The following is a 20,251-nucleotide window of genomic DNA, read 5'->3' on the forward strand; positions in this document are numbered from 1 at the left end:
AGTTACGCTAGTAACTAAGGGGGGAAATTTGATAAAGAATAATTAAAATGATAATATAATTAAGACAATAATTTTTGATAAGATAAGCAAATGATAATATTATATAATACTAACTACTTTATAGGATAGTAATAGCGAAATGTAGTTTTTATTAACAGTACAACTTAAGGATTACTTAGCAATAATATAAAATTTAAGGAAATAAAGTTAGATCAAATTAAATCTAATAGTATTAATAAATTTAAACTTGGCCTTATAATTAATTAAGGTTAACTCTTATTGTCCTAAGAAATAAGAAATAAATGTAATAATAATAATAAAATATTAATACCAAACAACTATGAAAATTTGTTAGCGATTATTTACTCATATCAAGTCAGATACTGAAATAAACAAATAGATATAATTTTATATTTGGATAATGGTAATAACATTAAGTTGTTAAAAAAATAGGGTTATTTTGTTTTTGGTACTCATGTTTTGTCCAAGTTTTGGGTTTGGTCTAATATTTGTCCAGTTTGGTGTTTGGTACTTGAAAATAACGTTGACCCACGTTGACTGTTGACTTATGTTTAGCATTTATTAAATATAAATATAAAATCTAATTATTTATGGAATTTACTATTACACCCTTCCGTCCTGAGTTTGACCCTACTTCAATACTCTCCGAGTAGAACTCGGCTCATCTTTTTCCTTTGTCTTCCTTCTTTCTCTCTATTGATTCAGAGAGTTGATTTATGGTGAGAGTTTTTTGTGGAAGCCTCAAAGAGATTAATTAAACCGAGTGAGAAGATAATGATGTAGATGAACATGGAACAATTGATGATGGTGATGAGATCGATTGAACTCAGGTAATTTGGGGAAAAGGTAAATCAGAGAGAATGGAAGTAGGGTTTCTTTGATTTGATTCTGAATTGGTAAACCCAGGAAGAAACTATATGGTTCGTATATTTTATTTTCCAAATAGAAATTAGGGTTCTTGGGGGTGAATTTACATAAATTAGAAATTAGGATTCTTAGGGTTCTTGGGTGTGAAGTTACAGAAATTAGAAATCAGGATTTTCGGGGATGAGATTAAAGATGGAGTTAATTCGACAGTGGATTTGGTTCAATCAATGGGAGTTATTTGCCGGCAGAGAGTGGTGTTGGAGCTCAGTTACAGATGACGGTTGGATGGGTTTGGTTCAATCAATGGGAGTTATATGCCGACAGAGAGTGGTGCTAGAGCTCAGTTACAGATGGAGTTAATTCAAGAAGACGAATGAGAATTGGGAAGTATGAGTCTGTGGTGTGAAATCTTTGCATTTCGATTCTTATTTTTACCAATTGAAGATTGTGCTTGACGGGGTTGCTATGGTTTAAATTGGGGCTTAGCTTAAGTCCTTGAGATAGCAATTTTGGTGAGTCGTGAATTTATATTCTCGTTAGTGGACAAGAAGTATTGCAGCTGTTTTCTTGAGTCAGTAATGAGTTGAATTCGGTGGTGGTAGTTAGTTCTATGAATTTGTGGTCTATTCTATGGGGACTTTTATATCCCAGTTAGCAAAGGCATGAGAATGAATGGATGAATGGGTATTGCTGCGGAAAGAGCCTGAGTTCATAAAATGGAGGATGTAAATGATGGGTATTGTGTAGATTTGTTTTGGGAGTTTTTCTGTGGATTAAACAGAAGTTCAGAAAATCCCAGTGATGGGAGGTTTGGTTATGAATGCAAATTCAGAAATTCAAGTGTTGGTACGATTAAACTGAATTGATATTTGTTGGGATGTAGTGAGTTGATGATCAGTCGACGGAGGCGGAAGAAGAAGACTGAACTGAATAAAATGAAGTCTAGTAAGGGGAGTGTCTACAGAAGAGAAATATTCAAGTTAATCGATGGAGGCGGAAGAAAAAGACTAAAGGCATTAGGGTTGATAGTTATTTGATCTCATAGTTTCATTAGAACCGTTGGATCCAGGTTCACTTCAGGGTATATTTGTAAACTAAAGATTTGTATTTTTAAAAATTAATTAAATAATTTTAAACTTAATATTTGTATTTTAATTATAACAGTCAACGCGGGTCAACGTCAATTTCAAGTACCAAACACCAAGCTGGACAAATGTTAGACCAAACTCAAAAGTTGGACAAAACTTGAGTACCAAAAACAAAATAACCCAAAAAAATATTTAGTTATAATAGTATAGGTTATTTGTAATTAAAATTTGATTTCATTAAAAGAAAGAAATAATGATAATGATACATAAAAATAAAATAAAATAAATTTTGATGATTAAATTGCTTAAAATGATGTGAACTGTTTATGAAGTAAACTTTTAAATTATACCAGTTAAGATAAAAGTTTATAGACTAATTAAATCTTAATAAATTAAAACTTAGTTAATCCAGCACTGGGGAATAGTGAGGTCGGTAATTCTGATGTGTTCGGGTGATACTTGTTACGTAGGTAGGCATTGTCAGGCGTCGCGAACCTAGACAGGGCAACTGCATTCTTGTATCAATAGGAATAAGTGGGAATCTTGCTTCTGATAGTGAACTAATATATCCCGAATTTTATTTAGAAGCTTAGAATATTTTCTCTCGTAATTAGAACCACTATCTTATTACAATAAAAACTAGTCTTTTGAACCTAGAGCAACAAATTTTAATTGTAGAAAGCCATATAGGTTTGTGCTTTATTTTTATGTTATATGCACTTAGTCAAGAGATAAGAATATTCTATAGGGTGGGGAGTTTTTGAAGACTAGAAGGATGGTTTAAATTTTCGAGGACGAAAATGTATAAGGTGGGGAGAATGTAAAGACCCTGAAGCTAGTCAATGCTATTTGACCGGTCAAGAGATGATCAAGTGACGATTTACCCGCTAAGGACTCGATTAGTTAATATAGATTTTAATTAATAGGAATTAATCTAACGACGATTTAGATACAAAACTAGCACTGTTGGGTAGATCTTGGAAAGTTACGCAGAATGGACTACTCGAACGTGCCAATCAGAGAAGAATTTATCAGATTAGTGAGAAGGGAAAAAGAGTTTTCTTGCACCTAGACCGATTGTGGCTGCCCATATCCAAGTAATGGGTGCCTTTATCACGTTTCCTTGGTATTATCTACACCAAATCGAGAGGAATTATTTAGCTTCTTCTTTTCTTTCTCTTTCTTCTTCTTTCTTATTCTTTTCCTCTGCTTATTCTGTTCTTCAGTCGAGAGATGATTGAGTAATCAAATTAGTGGCTTTGAGATCGAGGAAAGAAGATACATATCGAGTACTGATTATTGGTGATGGTGTTGAAGTTGTTTGAGCACGGGATGAAGAGGTTAGAGTTGTTGCTGTAGATTAATGATGTGATTTCTGGAGTTAGGGTTTATGTGGAATTGAGATGTGATTCATGTTGTTGTTAGATGAAGATTAAAAGGGTTGATGTTCAATTGAAGCATTACAATTGTTCTGGTGGTTGAAATCGAAGAATTAGGGTTTCTGAGATTTGTTGAAGTTATCATTGGTGATGATTAAGAACATGATAAACAGAGCTGTGGTTAGATGAGGAATCATGGGTAGAGGATTAATTGAAGTTGTAGAGTTTTTTTGTTGGTGAATCAAAAGTTATTGTTTTATAAGAAGTTCGAAGAAGAACCAGAAGATAAAGGTGTTGGTTTAGGAGATTAAATTAAAGGATGGGTCTGATAGTATTGAAGAGTTGATTGATGTTTTGAATGTTAATTCGAGATTGAAGATAATCAGGGTTTCAGCGAAATTGGTTTCATGAATTCGATTAAGTATTCATAAGAAGAGGTTAAAAGGTGGTTTAATCAATTTGAAGATTTGGGTGATGCTGTGAACTCGAATTAGGAAAAGGATTTGGGGTTTCACATAGATTTGGAGTTAGAGCTCATGGATTGAACTGCAGTCGGAGAAAAAGAGTTTGAAGTCAACTGATTGAGGTAATTTGTATTTCTGAGTTAGATCAGTAATTATTCAATAATGATTATTGAGTTTGTATGGTTGATAATGGAATTAGGATTTGAATTGAGTATGGATTGATGTTATAGTTTGGTTTTAAGAATATCTGAAGTTACAAGGAAAAGGGTTGATCCATAAATTGAGTTAACTACAAGGTGTTAAGGGTTGTTGTTGGTGAGAGTGAATTCTGAGATGGTATTTCCGGTTAGTGATGAAGCTGCCAGTTTTACTCAATGAAGAACTGAATTGATAATGATGATGTTGAACTGGTTTGTGTGGGGATGGTGTTAGTATAATCTGATGATGGGGCCAGTTAGATGAATGTGTAGGATTTGGTAGTTTCATTGAGTTGCACTTGAAGGGAATTGGGGATGCTATTAGGAGGTGAATATGTTGTTGGGTTGAAGATGTAGTATTAGTCTGAGTTAAGAGGAATTGGATTGCAGGTGAGTCTGATGGTGTTGTGATGAGTTGTAGTTGATGAATTAAATGGTGGTGGTGTATGTGAGGTTATATTTGTGATTGAATTGTGATCACAGTACATGGAGGAGGTCTGAGATGTATTTGACTGTGATAGAGGTTGTGTAATGTTACATTTTACAGAATCAAGTTAGTAGAGGTTGTGTAACTGTGATACAATTAGACTGTTGGTCAGCCCAGTCGGCTTAGCTGACTCAGTGTATTTGTTTGAGTTGAATCGTCTTGACTCATCTCAGTGAGCCAAGACCAGACCTGATCCTGACCAGGCTTGACCGAGTTAACCTTTATGACTTGACTTGGACCAGTTGACCTGACCTTAAACCGTTGACTTAGACGTTGACTGTTAGTTGACCTTTGACCGTCAGCCTGACCGTTAGCAACTGTTAGTTGACTAGGATGGACCCTTTTTTCTTAATTAGATGTGTTGGACCTCTTGTGGTCCGAATTGACCTTTGGTTTCTTTTACAAAGTTGTAGATATTCATAAGACTTAGCTAATGGACTATAGAACTAACCTAATTGAATTGGTAAACTTTAGACATGCTAAAGATAGATAAATAAAAGGTGTAAAGTCATAAATAGGCTTAGAACCATTAGTTAGACTTGTATGATTCTTGTGTGAGTCATTTTGGCTAGTTTCTTTGACTTCTTGTGTGATTAACAGTTAGTCTTTATTAACAACGATCGATTCAAAGAATGAACCAGTGGATCGTGGATCTCGAGGTAGGCGCGGCCTGTCATCAAAAGAGGTGGGAATTTAGATTTAGCTCTTTTGTGATTATTGTTGTTTTCTTTTACAAAAGTTTATGTTTAACAAATTCATGCATAGTCTGATTGTGTATTCCATACATTGTTTTATTTTAAACTCCGAAAGTAGCATTGATTCTTTTAATCTTTCTATTGTTTGGAAAGGAATTGTAATGCCTTGTTAGTCTTTATGAATTGTTTGGGAAATAAGAATTTCCATTTGATTGTTTGGAAATGAGAATTTCCATCTGTAGTATATAGGGTACTGCTCCTTCATTTACTGGTGCGGGACGAGTCATAATATTATTATCTAGGTGCAGGACGAGTCACCATATTATTGTTTAAGTGTGGGACGAGTCACCATATTATACATTGTGTAGAAGGAGTTAGTTCCATATACATGATTGTTTACCTCTGTGAATTGGTTGTGTTTTAGTGTTAGGGAAAACATGAATTGTTTTCAAATCATTTCCAATGATTACTTAAAAGTTAAATGTTATTTCTACATGGCACCCCTTTTAGTGATGATGTGCTCACCCATTCCCACTTTCAGTTTCAGAGACAGATCAAAGTTGTGTAGCGAAAGCTTCGAGGTGTTGAGTCCGTTAGTTGGTTAACTTTTGTCATGTTTATTATGTTGTATATTTTATTTGTAAACCAAAAGACTATTGTATATATATCATTTGAAAGGAGTTTTTGTATATATATATATATATATTTCAAGGGGATTAATTTTGGGTTAAGTTTTATAGCAGATTTCTTATTTGAATGTTTAAGTAAATGTTTTAGATTCTTAATGCCTCTTTATTTAGGTAATCTCTTGAATTAGTCAGCTGCTAGCTTTAGAATTAGTCAGCTGCTAGCTTTAGGAGCGCTATACGCCTTCTGTACCTTCGTCTTCTTCCACTCCAATCAATCAATCAATCATTTACCATTTTTTTTTAACAATGAATGCTTTGTGTATGTCCTCTATTTTTATTTTTCCATTCTTTAAATATTATACACTGGTCTATTCTTTAAATGTTTTTATGTTTCCTCTATTTTTTAATATTATAAACTGGCCATTCGCATTTTTATTCAGTGGGTGCTTAGTCAGGACATCTACATGTTATCCACCGCAGATCAAAGATTGTCCGACCCTTCTATATTCGATTATTTAATAAGGCTTAAAGCTCAAAACGCATTATGGTCTATTCACGTCGGGGGAAGGGGAATGGGAAAGAGGTATTATCGAAAATTCTTCTGCTTATTCAGTTGGATGACCAAAAGCTTAAATTTTAAAATTAATTTTCATAAATGGAATCCATATAAGGATTTTAGCATTTTCCGATTAGTGATCACTTAGTAACTGGAGCATGGACTAATATATGGATATCAAATTTTACTTTCATATCATAACTTTTGCAATTAAACTTCGGATGTTGGTAAATGAGGATTTTCTTGAACTACTAATATCACTGGAATAACTAAAAAAAGATACTAGACGACTGTTGCAGCAGTATAGGACGTCGACATTTGGAGTGCTTGGCGGTTTAGAAGAATTGTGGGGGCTTTTTTTAGTGACACTATTAGTAATAGTTTGAAATGTTTTTGGTAATAGCTGTTTTGTAACTCTTATAAGTGTTATAAATTTCGTAACACTTATTTTGTAACATTGTGTAACAATATTAATAACAGTTTAAGATCGGATGATTGAATTTTGTTAGCAATCAACGGTCAAGATTAAAATTAAAAGTTTAGGTGACGGCTTTTTGGCCATTTTCATGCCGTATTAGCCGTCAATGCGGTCGACTTCCATCCGTAGCAAAAAAGTATAATCTCTTGCTGCAGCAATAAAGATTGGGTGCAACAATAGATTTCTTGCTACATAGATTATCGCAACACTATAGGGGTTTATGCCATAACCTTTAGGTGCTGCAATATATTGAGTTTCTTATAGCGCCATTCAATTGAATCAATTAATAATGAAAAGAAAACGTTGCATCCAATACATTTTTAGGCCCCATAATGAAAGTATAGAAGGGACTCACTTCGATCGTACCAATCAACTAAGATCTTCCGATTAACACTTAAACTTCATTACCTTCAAAAATTGTATATATTTTCACCAGATATAAGTATACTTGCACTATCTCACAACCAATCCAAGAAGAACAGTAGGAAGAGAAACGAGAAGAAAATAAAAACAATTGCAATATGTACTAATTAATCCGTTCAATTAACCTTACGCTTGGTAGTTCTTTGATGAAGTTTCGTAGGCCAATACGTAGAATGAATCATTTCAACAAACAATGGAAATAACAACCACACAAACAATGTCACTGGTATACAACCAAGCATTGCTATAGGAACTATAATCCATGCCAATCTCTGGCAAACCATAATATTTACTGCTGAACCAAAGGATATCATCATGGTGGCTAATGAAAAGAAGAGAGTTGAGAGACCTAGGATAAACTTTTGTGGTAGTGCTCTAAGAAAATCTTCTTCTGAATATCTTGATGTAAGGATGGCTAAAAACATAAGAATAGATGTAATGGAAGAGAAGAGAGCTAAGGCATCTGTTATTGCAAAGACAATAAATGAATTCTTATTCAGAAGGATTGGGAGGCCATTGATGTTTCTGTTAGCATCATTGTAACTACCACCAGGTACAGTAAAAGCGGCTGCGAACACTACTGTGGAGATAAGTGTTGCTACTAACATACATGATTGTGACGTGTATCTCATCCATTTTTCTCCTTCTTTCACCAAGCCTTTGTGTTCGTCGATAAATATCTGTTGAGCAGTATATCCTTCTTTGTTTCTCACTCGCCTGTACCTCTCAAGCAAAATAAATTCCACCGCCTGATTAAAATTATATAGGTTAGGGAAATAAAAAGTTATATTTGCAGCAGAAAGCAGCGAGACTGATTAATCTTAAGAAACACCAAAACTCTTTCTCATCTAATTAATGTACTAGCTGAAGTAAGCGTAGGACGTAATGATATTCCCTCCGTCTCTTTGGAAAAGAGTTACCATCATTTTTTCATTTTAGCCTAAAATAAGCTAAAATGAAAAAGTAATTCTAACTTTTTCCTAAAAATGGATGGAGTATATTATTAAGATATAAAAAATAAAATTCTTTTACTCCAAGGTGATCAGCCTATTCTTTACCTTGAACCACTGCATTTCTCGTTGCATCTGAAGAGCAGCCCCAGAGACCAAGTTTAATTGGGTAGAGGGTGCTATATTAGCAGCGTGGTGTAAGATAGAGTTCCCTCTTCCATCAATTCTGTGATTCAGTTCATCCATATCTTCCTCGCTCTTTTTGCATAGGAAATTAAATACTTTTTCATTTCTTTCTCTAACAGCAATCTGCACCATTGATTGCCCCTCCATTTCAGACCAAATTAGGTAAGGGAATTTCTCGAGACACAGTTCTACAACTTCAGTTGTTCCGTTTTTTATAGCTGTCTTCATGAGGCTAGATGTTTTAAAAAAATCTAAAACATCTGACTTGTTCTTCGTCAGATCTATTTGTTCTAACATACTAGACACCAATTCAGAGGCTTGTTTGTTAATTAACTTCTGCTTGCGAAGTTTTTTAATAAGAGGAACTGTAAAAGAATAATCCAAGTCAAAGATAAATTTGGTTCGCTCCTTATAGATAATTGAGCTAATAAATAAGCTTTACTCAAAGTTACCTCGAGTTAAGCAAGTGACGGGGTGGACCAGGATGAGCTTTGAAATAGTTTCTCGACACATTGTCAAAAAATTCATAGAGCTTCCCGTAAGGCGGTTCTCTGTGCCTGCTCTGTCAAGGTCACTGTCAGTCGTCGTGTCAGCTTGAGGAACTGTACTTCTGTCAAAGTTATCAGGAGTCGTCGTGTCCACTTGAAGAACCGTACTGCTTCCGCGTTCGTTATCAGGAGCCCCCACTTGAGGAACTGCTGTACTGCAAAGGTCATTACTACTAACGGTTAAGTCCATTTGAAGAACTGTATTGCTCCCAAGGTTAGAAGGTGCCGCTATGTCCAATTCAAGAATTGTATTTCTGCCAAGTTCATTAGGGGTTGCTGCATCCACTTGAATAACTGTGCTGCTGCTAATTCCATTAGGTGCGATGGTAGACACTTGAAAAACTAGGTTACTGCCAAGGTCATTTGGAGATGCCAAACCAACTTGAAGAACCGTAAATCTGCTATTGTCATTCGAGGACATTCCATCCAGTTGACCTGTACTATTGCCAAGGTCACTAGAAGCCGCTGTGTCCGTTCGACTTCCTGTATTTCTAGGAAGGTCTGTAGGAGCCGTAGGGTCCATTTGACAAGCTGTACTTCTGCCAGGTTCATCAGGGGCTGTCGTATCCATTTGAAGAACTGTACCGAGAAAAAGAAGATGTCAATTGAAACTCCAAACAGTAAGAAATCAAATTAGGATATAGTTACTGTACTAACAAGGGTAGATACGGTTCTGCCACCATGCTGTCTTATTTCCACTTCGAAAGGAAAATGGTCTCCGAACAAGCACTTCTAGTGCACATGCACCAGAGTCTTCGGTCTTCTCAGTGACTAAGTGAGGAAATCGTTGCAGAAGAGACAAATCGATTTCTACATGCAATTGAGTGGCAGACTATAAAACCAAATGAATCAAAAATGGGTATATTTCAACTCCCTGTGTTAATAAGAATTAGGATATTAAATAATTTATGCAAATATAATTCCGTAAATTTTCACTTGTTACGTACCGTAGAAATTAGAATCAATTAAATCACACAGGAGGGAAGCACCAAGAGGATCGGCGAAGACTTCTTTGTCAGAGGCCTGATAAAGATATTTCAAAAGCTCAGTTTGTCCATCAGAAACATACTTTGCAGCTGTGTGGAGTGGCACTCTTCCACGCTTATCACGTATTTGTGTCAAAGTGCCATTTTTGCCCACCATCAATTCAGCAACTTTGGTGTTTCCTTCCATGGCAGTGGTGTGAAGTGCTGTGAACCCATGCTTACTATCCTTTCGGTCAAGTGCTTCTGGTGGCATGAGTTGTATAAGGTTTTCCACAAACTCCCACTTTGTATGATCTGCAGCTATATGCAATGCTAATTCTTGATCGTTTGTGATTTCTACCGTCATCATCCCTGGATGATCTCTGAAAAATTGCTCAGCCCATCCCCAGTTGCCATCTTTTGCCGCGTCATATAGTTGCTGGTGTTCCGGGATAACATAGTGTCTTGAATGATTCCCTTCGTCTTTGACTGATCCAAATAATGAGAAAAGAAAACTAAAATAATATATATATACTGAATTTTCCCACTATTATATACTCTCTCCAATTCACTTTAGAGATGTTTTAGGGTTATTTTTAAGTTCCACATAGTTTTGACATCATCATCTAAAATAATGGAACGGAAGGAGTATCATTTTTCTTAATCTGTCTGAAAACTCCCAAACCATCATCTATTGTGGAACGGAAGGAATCATTTTCCTTATTCTATTTTTTTTTACTGCCCGGAAGCTCCCAAACCATCAATTTTCTTATTCTATTTTTGATCCTCATGCTAGGAAAAAAGTTCTGGTTTCTGCTAGCCTATGTTGTATTAGGCGCTAGGCTAGGATAGGCGTCCAACCCTCCACCCAGCGCCTAGGGTGCCTAAGCCGCGCTTAGGAAAAACTAGAAAAATACAAAATTGGCGATACTTTGGCGTCTTGGGCGCTTAATTGTCTATGCGTCCCTTTGGGGCCTAGTGGGCCTAGAATGCCTTGGCCAGCGTCCGGGGCGCCTTTTACAGCATAGCTGCTAGCTAGCTTAACGATGAGTTGTAAGTAACAAAGAACGCGAGGAAGTGAGGTCAACTGGTTAATTGTTGGCCAAGTAATATACTCAAAGATGCGCAAAGTTGGATATTGCAACCAACTCTGATAATAAATCAGGATACAGAAAGAAAAATAACCCAAGTTTGTATGGAAAGACCATTAACAACTCATAAAAACACCAATAGAGTAGAGCTTAGTAGTGAATTAATTACCTTGCTGTCCAGAGTCTGATGCGGGGTTATTACCAACTTCAACAGTCGTTCCATCATTATGATTTATTAGTGCTGATAATTTATTATCAACACTGGTTAAAATCGTTAACATTTGTTGTTGATAATTCACTTGAGATTCCATATGTTTTGCTTGAGATTCCAGAAGTTTTAAAAGAGTTGTTTCAGAACTACTACTAGCCATTATTTCTCGAACAGTAATCTGATAAAGCTGGCTTATTTTTTTGCGTGGGATCAATGATAATCAAAATAGTCGCTAGTAGTCGTTGGTAGGTAGAGTAATAATGAGAGAAGAATGATGAAGTGTATAAATAACAACATAAAAAGAACAAAGAGAACAAGATAGAAATATTCTAAACTCCACTAAAGATGGCTACTTGGATGGAAACTTCCGACTAACGAGAAGAATAGAATCATAGAAAAACAAAGGAAACTTCCGGTCCACTCATACACATTCTGATATTTGTTGGTAATCCACATCGAAAAGCCAAAGAAAAGATTCGATACAATGTAAGCAATCCACTATATATATATTCAGTCATGAACTGACGTTACTGACTGCTGCTTTCTCCAACTTTTTGTTCTCCCACTGTATTCAATTATTCATCAATGCTTTGCATGTGCATCATCTATTTTTCTTTTGTGCTTTTTCTTTTTTGTTTTAACTAGTTTCTCTGAAAGGTTAATGTTAAGGATTATCTTTTGATTTGATCATTGTTACAGCCTATCCATTATCATAAGAATTTATATTAAGTATCCACAAGCATAGTCACTTTTAACAAAAAAAGTAAATAAAGCTAAATTAAGGTTTTCATGTCCATAGTTCATACGCACAGAACAATTAATGACCAGGTATGATCAGAATTTAAGCTATGTCACTATACAATTTGGTATTCGGTAGACCACACAAACTATTGTGGCATATAGCTTACGTTCACCACTTCCCCAAACAATAAGAACATACAGAAGGATATCTATTTCTGATGACTTACTTTGTGTTTGACACTGCCATTTATGTGTTTCCATGTCTAATTCCATGGATCGGAATTGTCTCGTTTCTTATATTAAGATTTTCATGTTCATACTTCATACGCACAGAACAATTAATGGCCAGGTATGATCAGAAGCTAAGCTATGTTACTGTACATAATTGATAAACCACACAAACTATTGTTGAATATAGGTTACGTTTACCGCTTCCCCAAACGTACATGTGTGTGTGCGCGCTTGTACTGTTTCTACAGCAATAAGAACATAAAGAAGGATGTGTATTTCTAATGACTTACTTGTGCTCGACTCTGCCATTTATGTTGTAGGAATGAAATATCGCACATTCATTCTGTATGCGAAGTAAAGGTCATCTAATGTAAGCGAAGACCATCACACATAGTAAAAATAGGATGACATATTTAATGATGTCATCATAGTCAGGAGTAAAGTGTGATGATCTGTGCGAAGTTGAGCGAATGTACATGAGCGATTGTAACGCACAGTGATCCCGAATATAGGGGATCTATTAGCTGTCATCCACTATGTATTAACCTATATAAAGGGAAAGAAACTGTGTAATGGGGGATCTCTAAAGTGAGTGTTAGACAAGAAATTAGGAGAGAGAAAGTTTATTTGGAGAGCAAGTAAAGTCTTTGTATTATCTTGTATTCAATCTTTAGATCTTAATGAATAAACAAATGATTTTCACCATGATTTCTTAGAGTGTTACCTAGTCTTGAGTGGATGTGGTTGTAGGATTTCCTGCAACTACATTTTGGCGCTAGAAACAGCTTGGAGTGATATATCCTGTTGGTGAATTCGTTTAGAAATCAAGTTATCAGAACTTTAGATCTAGCACTTTTCTTTAAACATTTGAGATTTTCATCATAAGAGCCTTTCAATCTTTTTAAAAGTAATTTTGCCTTTGTTAATACAAGAAAGTGGAAATGGTAAGAATCCCATCTACTATTGAGCAAGCGGTGGCAGCCAGAAGGAGTACAAGAATTGCCGAAAGAAGAAGAGGTGAAATTCTTGAACAACCAGGGGAAGGAGAAAGAGAAAATCAAAGAAATAATGTTCCAATTGGACTTCAGCGTGCACACGAGCAGAACAATGATATTGATTACGATAGAGTGAGTATTCATACTGCACATACGAATTCTACCGAAGAACAGACGCATAAAACTGGAGATGCAGGAAGGATTGAAGGAAACGAAGAGAATATGACAATTGAAGAACTTAGATAAAGATTGATTGCAGAACGACGAAGAGAGGATGAAGAGCGTGCGAACTTGATACGTCAGAATGATGATTTAAGAGAATAGAATCTCATATTGCAAGAATAGAGATCAAGAAGCGCTACGCGATCAAGGTCAAGGACAAGCAGAAGTTCATCAAGACAAAGTCAATATAATCGAAGAGATGCTAGGCGAGAGCAACCATTAGGTAATATTGATGAGAACTTACAAGTAGATGATAATCCACAAGATCAACGCGACGAGAGACGCACAGAATATGACCGATACGAGCAACCGTGCGAACGTCATCGCCGACAAGAAGGTCAAAGGAACAACAGACGTCAAGATGAAGCCGAACGTCATCGCACGCACCATGAATCATATAATGACGAAGAAGATGATCCGTAACAAGGGAGAATTCTATTACATGGTATAGAAATATTGAGGGATCAATATGCAACGAAGAAGAGGAAGAAAGAAGTAATGCCATTCGTGAACGTGCGAGAGATGAAAGGGAAAGCAGTAGGAAAAGACGAGAAGATGCCGAAGAAAGAGAGATACAAGAGGTTATGCGTCAGAATAATCATGAGAATAGATTAAGGAAAGCCATATTAAAAAGACCCATGCGACAAGATTTAGATCAAACTATGAGCGAAGAAATTCTCAGAGAAATGGTAGAATTGAGAGAAATGATGACTACGCGAAGAAATGGTGGAAGGAGACAGTTAGAGGAAGCTGGAAAAACACCTTTTGCAAGGAAAATTCAAATGGCGATAATACCACCAAAATGCAATTTACCTGTATTCACTAGTATATTTGATGGTAGTACATGTGCAGTACAACACATAAAAGCTTATAGCCGATCTCTATTGCAATGGGAAGAGAATGATGTGGTGTTGTGTAAATATTTCCCTGCGAGCTTGACAGGAGAAGCCTTGCAGTGGTTTGAAGGATTGCCAGAAGGAACTAGTAGATCATTTTGTCATCTACAGAACGTCTTTTTAGGACAATATATCAACAATAATCTGTCGCGACTAGGAATTGAGACGGCATTTGGACTTCATAGAAGAATTAATGAAAGTTTGCGTCTTCTAACAACACGTTGGAGAACTTTGTGTACTGAAATGGCAAGACGAGTAGATGAACGAAATCTTATACTAGCCTTTATCAATGCTCTTTTTCCTACGAATTTATTATATACACGGATCTTCAGGATAAAAGACACCATAACAATGTCAGAGTTGCGTGAATTTCAAGAGGAGTATATAGCGCTTGAGGAGAAGCAAAGAGATATGGAACATTACCCAGTTGCGATGACTAATGCGAGCAATGGGAATGCAAGTTTACTCCCAAGGATGACAAATGTTGTTGCGAGCACATCTCAGGGAAGTCAAGGAAAGAAATTTACAGAGGTGGAACAAAAGCTAGTAGCCATAGGTAGTGCAGATCAAGAAGAACTCGAAAGAGAATATAAAGAAAGACAATTCCAAACTCGAGGAGGAAATAATAAGATTCAAAGAATGGACAACCCTCCAGAAGGTTATGGAGTCCAACAACCATATTATAATAGAAGGAAAGGAACTGGAAAGGTGGTCTGGGAACAGATAAACTTGCCAAAGTTGAACACTACAGTAGAAAAAATCTGGGAAGCTGTTCTACTAATGAAAGAAATTCCTGAACCACATAATGTAGGAGATGAGCAAACATCGGGCAGAAGGAGAAAAGAATTTTGTGTATATCATCACTTTCATGGTCACACAACAAGTAATTGTAGAAATGTGAGGAAAATCATACTGAGAATGATTGAGCAAGGAAAACTGGACCACTTCTTAGGACATCAGCCAACGAATCTACCACCACCACCAGGAGGAAATACATATGGTGCGGAGAAAGGAAAGAATTCATATGTAATTGAAGTAGGTGCGAAGGCGAAGAACCTATACTATAATTCGATTATACATTCTTTCAAAAATATAGAAGACTTTCATGACAACATCTTAAGTCGTGTGCATGCGAGAGATAATGATGGAAGAGAAATCTTCAATCTTGCAAAGATATCGCCATTAAAGGATTGGAAAAAACAGACCATTTCGTTCAGTACGGAAGAAACACCAGAAGGAGGAGAACCACACGAGTGTCCATTAGTGGTGAAGTTAGGAATTAATCCGAAAGCAAAAATAGATGATGATGATGAAGAAGATGAAGCGAATACTTGGGCTATAAATAGAATACTCATAGATCTGGAAGCTCTGTTGATATTCTCTTTTATCATACATACAATACTATGAGTGGAAGAGATGATGAGTTAATACCTTCAACTTATAAAATTTATGGCTTCAATGGCGCTGCGAACAATCCAAAAGAAGAAGTGACAATGCGAATTTCTCTACGGTGTCTACCAACAGAAATTGTATTTTGTGTTGTTGATGTTGATTCACCTTATAATACTATGATTCGGAGACCTTGGCTGCATAGTATCTTGTGTGTGGCTTCGACATTCCATCAATGCATACAAATTCCTTTACCTGAAGGCCTTGGCATAATAAGAGGAGATACAAATGAAGGAAGAAATTGATATTGACAAGTGCGAAGAGCGAGAATACAAACGAAGAAATTGGAAGCAGCATGCTAAGAATAGTCAAAGAGGTGAACGACTGATAAGCACGCAAGTGCGACACTTTTATACCTGCATTTATACTAGTTAGGTCTCAATATTGTGCTAATGATATCATTTTAGTGCTTTTACAGGAATTACAAGTGACATCCGACCACCCGACCGAAAAATAACCAAAGTGGATGGCCTGGTATCTTTTATATATCAGCACCACTCAAATCACTCATGGAACTAAATGGAGTTGAAGTTTAATGAGAGTTTGTGGGCTGGAAAACCTACAACTCATATGTCGCAGGCGTACCACCTTGCCTTCTGGTTCGTTCAAGCTTATGGGCTACAACACTCAAGCCTAACCCATCTGCGGCCAGGGAGTGAAATGGTGAAACGTGGCTAAATCTACGCCAAATTTTTCTTGTAAGATTCTTATCTGTTTTCATCGGGAGAGAGCAGTTCAGTTCTTTACCAGCCTAAAGGGGATCTGGGTTCATTTACTCTTCAATTTTCCGCAACAACGAGAAAGGATCTGAAGCAGTAGTGGTTACAACAACAACAACTGAATTGTGTATCCAAGGGTTCGAATCAGTGAAGGCTCTTGATCCAGAAATTACAACAACAATAACAGATGCAAATTAGAAGACGTGAGAATGAATGGGTGTTGTTGATTTACACATCACAGATGCGGGAATGAAGGTCAATTAGGAGGATTCTCGTCATGGTCTTAAATTGGGTTTAACTGGTTAGTCTCGATTAAGAATTAATCCACGGATGCAAAGATATGGTGTTCACGGTAAAATAATTAAACCCCAACAGACTAATATAGGGTTTCGAGGGAATCTGGCATTTGAATCTGAAGGTGGTTGGAATCGAAACCAAAGGAAGAAGATCAGACGGGAATTGAACCTGATTGTTACAAACGGAGGTGGAGTTCTCGATTGTGCTTGGTCTCAATTGGTAGCAAAGACAGAGAAGTTCACAAGGTAGTAAGTTGGTGCGACAATACAGTGAAGGTTCGAGAATGGAAATCAGTGAATTGGTGATCAGGGAATAACGATTGGCTGAGATGTAGAAGAATGTGGAGATAAACCAGCGACTGCAACTGGAATTGGTTTTTTTTGCGAGTTTTGCTATTGTGACTGAATTAGTGGTCTTGGTTCGATCAAAGTAGCAGCTGTTGTGTTTCCATGGCCGTGACCAGGGAACTGAGAAGAAATGTGTGTTGATAGCTGAAACCAGGGAGACAATGGTGTGAATTGAGCCGGCTGAAATTGGTGGATGCAACTGAAGACAGTTGGAGGATCAAGCTGCAGCTTCCGCGAAGAAACAAATGATTAAAGACGCGAATAGAGAATCAAGCTGGTAGTGTTTTTTGTGTTTGGAAGAAGATAAAGTTGGGGTATGTTGCTGTGTGATGTAAGGAAATAGAGATGCTGGTGTTGGCTGCATCGGTGTAGTGGGTCTGAAATGGTCGCAACAACTGGTGCTGAGATGTTGGAGGACTGGGTTCAGGCCAAGGAGTTGGCTTGTGAATTTGAAGGTTAGTGGATTAGGGCCTTTGGAGTTTGATGGAATGGTCCAAGTAGGAGTCTTTCCCGCATCTACCAATAGCCAGCGATATGGATTGGAATGGGAGGCGTCGACAGGGAGAAAATAAGGGTTTGGTGTTATTGTTTTCTTTTTGCTATGATTTGCTAATTACTGTTAGGGTGAAAGGATGAACTTGTAGGCTAGATCATTTGTGATTATGAAGAAGAGTTCCTTTAAATCAAAAGCTTAATTTTCTGTTTGAGTATCTCATATGTGATTGTTCTTATAGATCTTCTCATGTTTTATGCCAAGTATACTACATATGTAAGCTATAGACAATCCCATTGTGACCTGATTGATATTAGATTTATGAATAGTCTTCTACTTTGTATGCCAAGTATACATAGTGATTAGAGGTTCTACTTTTAGGTCGAGATCAAGCAATCTTTCGTCGATTATTATCAAAAGTTCTTAAAGACATATCGTCCATGTATTAGTTGCTGTGTGTTGCCGCTTTACATGAGTAATATCGAAAATAGCGTGATAAAACACAAGTAATCATAACTTGCAACGGATTCCCGGATCCTTAACCCTCTCCTATCTCACTCGTCACTTTAATAATTTCGTTTACATCCAATTTATTTGTTTATTTCTTAGTATAAGATTCAGAAAACTCTCTCTGGAATTGATATTGGTTAAGAATTTGATTGTATTAGCTAAAAGGAATTTAGAACACTCCTCGTGGGAATGAACCACATTTGTTGTTGGCTATAATTTAGACACCGTGCACCTGGGGTAAAAAAAAGTCGGTTTTCCAACTCATCAAGTTTTTGGCGCCGCTGCCGGGGAGTGGCTGCTATCTACTCTAGTTGATACCCTTGAATTTCTGATCGTAGTTTAGGGTTTATTTTCTGTAGTTATTTTGTTTTTAGTTTATCTTTTTGATTTTTATTTTTAGATTCTTTTTATCTCTTTAGTTTGTTTGATTTTCAGGTACCTTAGGAGCTAAAGATTGCTCAGCTACACCCGTTCTGTGAACTAAAATTGCTAGTCTAGGAGCGCTCGCGAGTAAGTTACTTGCAACTTTTGTGTGTGCTGATTTGCTATTGTTTACAGAAGTAAGTAAATTGGCTAAGATAGTCAAATCTGCTTGTGTGCTTGCTTTTTGTGCATTGCATTTGTTTGTCAAGCTAGGTTTTGAATTTTATCATTTATGCCTAGTTTGTGCTAGAGAATCCCACTACTTTTTGGGATCAATAGAACATTGAGATATGCCTGGAACTGATGATGAGGAGGTAGACCCTCCTTTTAAGACCTTAAGGGAATATATGTACCCGACTAGGGTGAGCCAACCCTTATGCATTGTTTTGACCTCCACTAAAGCACATTTTGAGATTAGAACTAGTACCATCCAGGCTTTGCCAAACTTCTATGGCAGAGAAAATGAGAACCGCTACTACCACATTAGAGACTTTGAGGAGCTATGTGGTACTGTGAAAATTAAAGACTTGACCGATGAGTATTTGAGATTGAGATTATTCCCATTCTCTTTGAAAGATAAGGAAAAATCGTGGCTTGATGCGTTACCGTCTTCTTCCATCCACACTTGGGATGCGATGAAGAAGTTATTTTTGCACAAATTTTTTCCTAGGCATAAAACCACATCTTTACGTCAAAGTCTTAATAGTTTCTCGCAGCAAGAAGGAGAATCTCTCTATGATTACTTAGAGAGGTTCCATGATATCTTGTTGCAATGTCCGCACCATGGATTTGATTCCGTGAGACTCACTATGATTCTATACGAAGGATTAGATCATAAAACTATGACCATGGTAGAATTATTATGTGGGGGTAATTTTCAGGAAAAGAAAACTGATGAGGGGTATAGATTTTTGCATGAGATAGCTGAAAAAACTCAGGAATGGGACGCTAAGGAACCCATTAGGAAGTCTGTACCTAATAAGAGTGGTGTGCACATAGTTGATATCAAGTTTGACTCTGATGCCAATATTGCTGTTATGGCAAGGCGAATCGAGTCGTTAGAACAGAATCAGTTTAGTTCTAGACCGTTTGTAGACCATCCCTTTGATGATAATGTCAGAGAGCAAGCCAATGCTCTCTATCAGGACAATCACCAAAGATTTGACCCTTACTTGAACACATATAACCCAGGGTGGTCGAGACACCCTAACTTTTCATGGTCCAAGGGTCAATATCAAGACCAACCAAATAGTAGCATGTCATCAGGTTTCGCACAAAAAGATCCTAGTTTGACCGAGAGTCTGAAGTTGTTAACACAGAACACTCTACAACTGAGTCAAGACATGAGGCAATTTGCTCAATTCCAGCAAAATGCCTCTGAATTCCAGCAGACTACCCAAAGGTCGATAAAAAATTTGGAGCATCAATTAGGGAAGCTGTCTATCTAGATGAATGCGAGGGATAAGGGAACCTTCCCTACTCAGCCTCGCACAAATCCTAAAGGTTCATTTGAGGTAAACCAATCTGGAGTTACACCTTCAGATCATGTTCAGGCCATTACCACTTTGAGAAGCGGTAAAGTAATAGGTAATCAGGGTCCGATTCTCGAGGAAATTGAGCAAGTTAGGGACTCGTCCTCAACTGCCCAGGATACTCCTTCTAGCAATACAAAAGTTAGTTTAAACGAGAAGGA

The 20,251-nt window shown here is 36.9% G+C and overlaps 2 protein-coding genes and 1 long non-coding RNA gene across 4 annotated transcripts in view; 2 read left to right on the top strand and 1 right to left on the bottom strand.

Annotated features, from left to right (window-relative positions):
- LOC113344443 overlaps positions 1 to 5,901 on the top strand; it is a 10,279-nt gene extending 4,378 nt beyond the window's left edge. The window contains exon 3 of the long non-coding RNA XR_003357817.1: positions 5,740 to 5,901. This is a non-coding gene — a long non-coding RNA (uncharacterized LOC113344443). The remainder of the gene's footprint in view (positions 1 to 5,739) is intronic.
- Positions 5,902 to 7,242: 1,341 nt separating this feature from the next.
- On the bottom strand, positions 7,243 to 11,503 carry LOC113344295 (ankyrin repeat-containing protein ITN1-like). 2 transcript variants are annotated; one of them, XM_026588300.1, is made up of 6 exons: positions 11,194 to 11,503; positions 9,916 to 10,422; positions 9,626 to 9,778; positions 8,873 to 9,547; positions 8,343 to 8,785; positions 7,243 to 8,033 (listed from the first exon to the last, which is right to left on the bottom strand). In XM_026588300.1, the coding sequence occupies exons 1-6, from the start codon at positions 11,393 to 11,395 to the stop codon at positions 7,401 to 7,403; spliced, it is 2,613 nt and encodes an 870-aa protein (XP_026444085.1). In that variant the 5' UTR covers positions 11,396 to 11,503; the 3' UTR covers positions 7,243 to 7,400. The 2 variants fall into 2 exon arrangements, with proteins under 2 accessions (XP_026444085.1, XP_026444086.1); XM_026588301.1 differs by having other exon boundaries at positions 7,432 to 8,001.
- A 7,345-nt stretch (positions 11,504 to 18,848) lies between these two features.
- On the top strand, positions 18,849 to 20,006 carry LOC113344424. The gene has a single exon (XM_026588395.1). It carries the CDS (start codon positions 18,849 to 18,851, stop codon positions 20,004 to 20,006), a length of 1,158 nt encoding a protein of 385 aa, XP_026444180.1.
- The last annotated feature ends 245 nt before the right edge of the window (positions 20,007 to 20,251 follow it).

This window comes from Papaver somniferum, unplaced genomic scaffold (genome assembly GCF_003573695.1).
Source record: "Papaver somniferum cultivar HN1 unplaced genomic scaffold, ASM357369v1 unplaced-scaffold_76, whole genome shotgun sequence".
Classification (NCBI taxonomy): domain Eukaryota; kingdom Viridiplantae; phylum Streptophyta; class Magnoliopsida; order Ranunculales; family Papaveraceae; genus Papaver; species Papaver somniferum.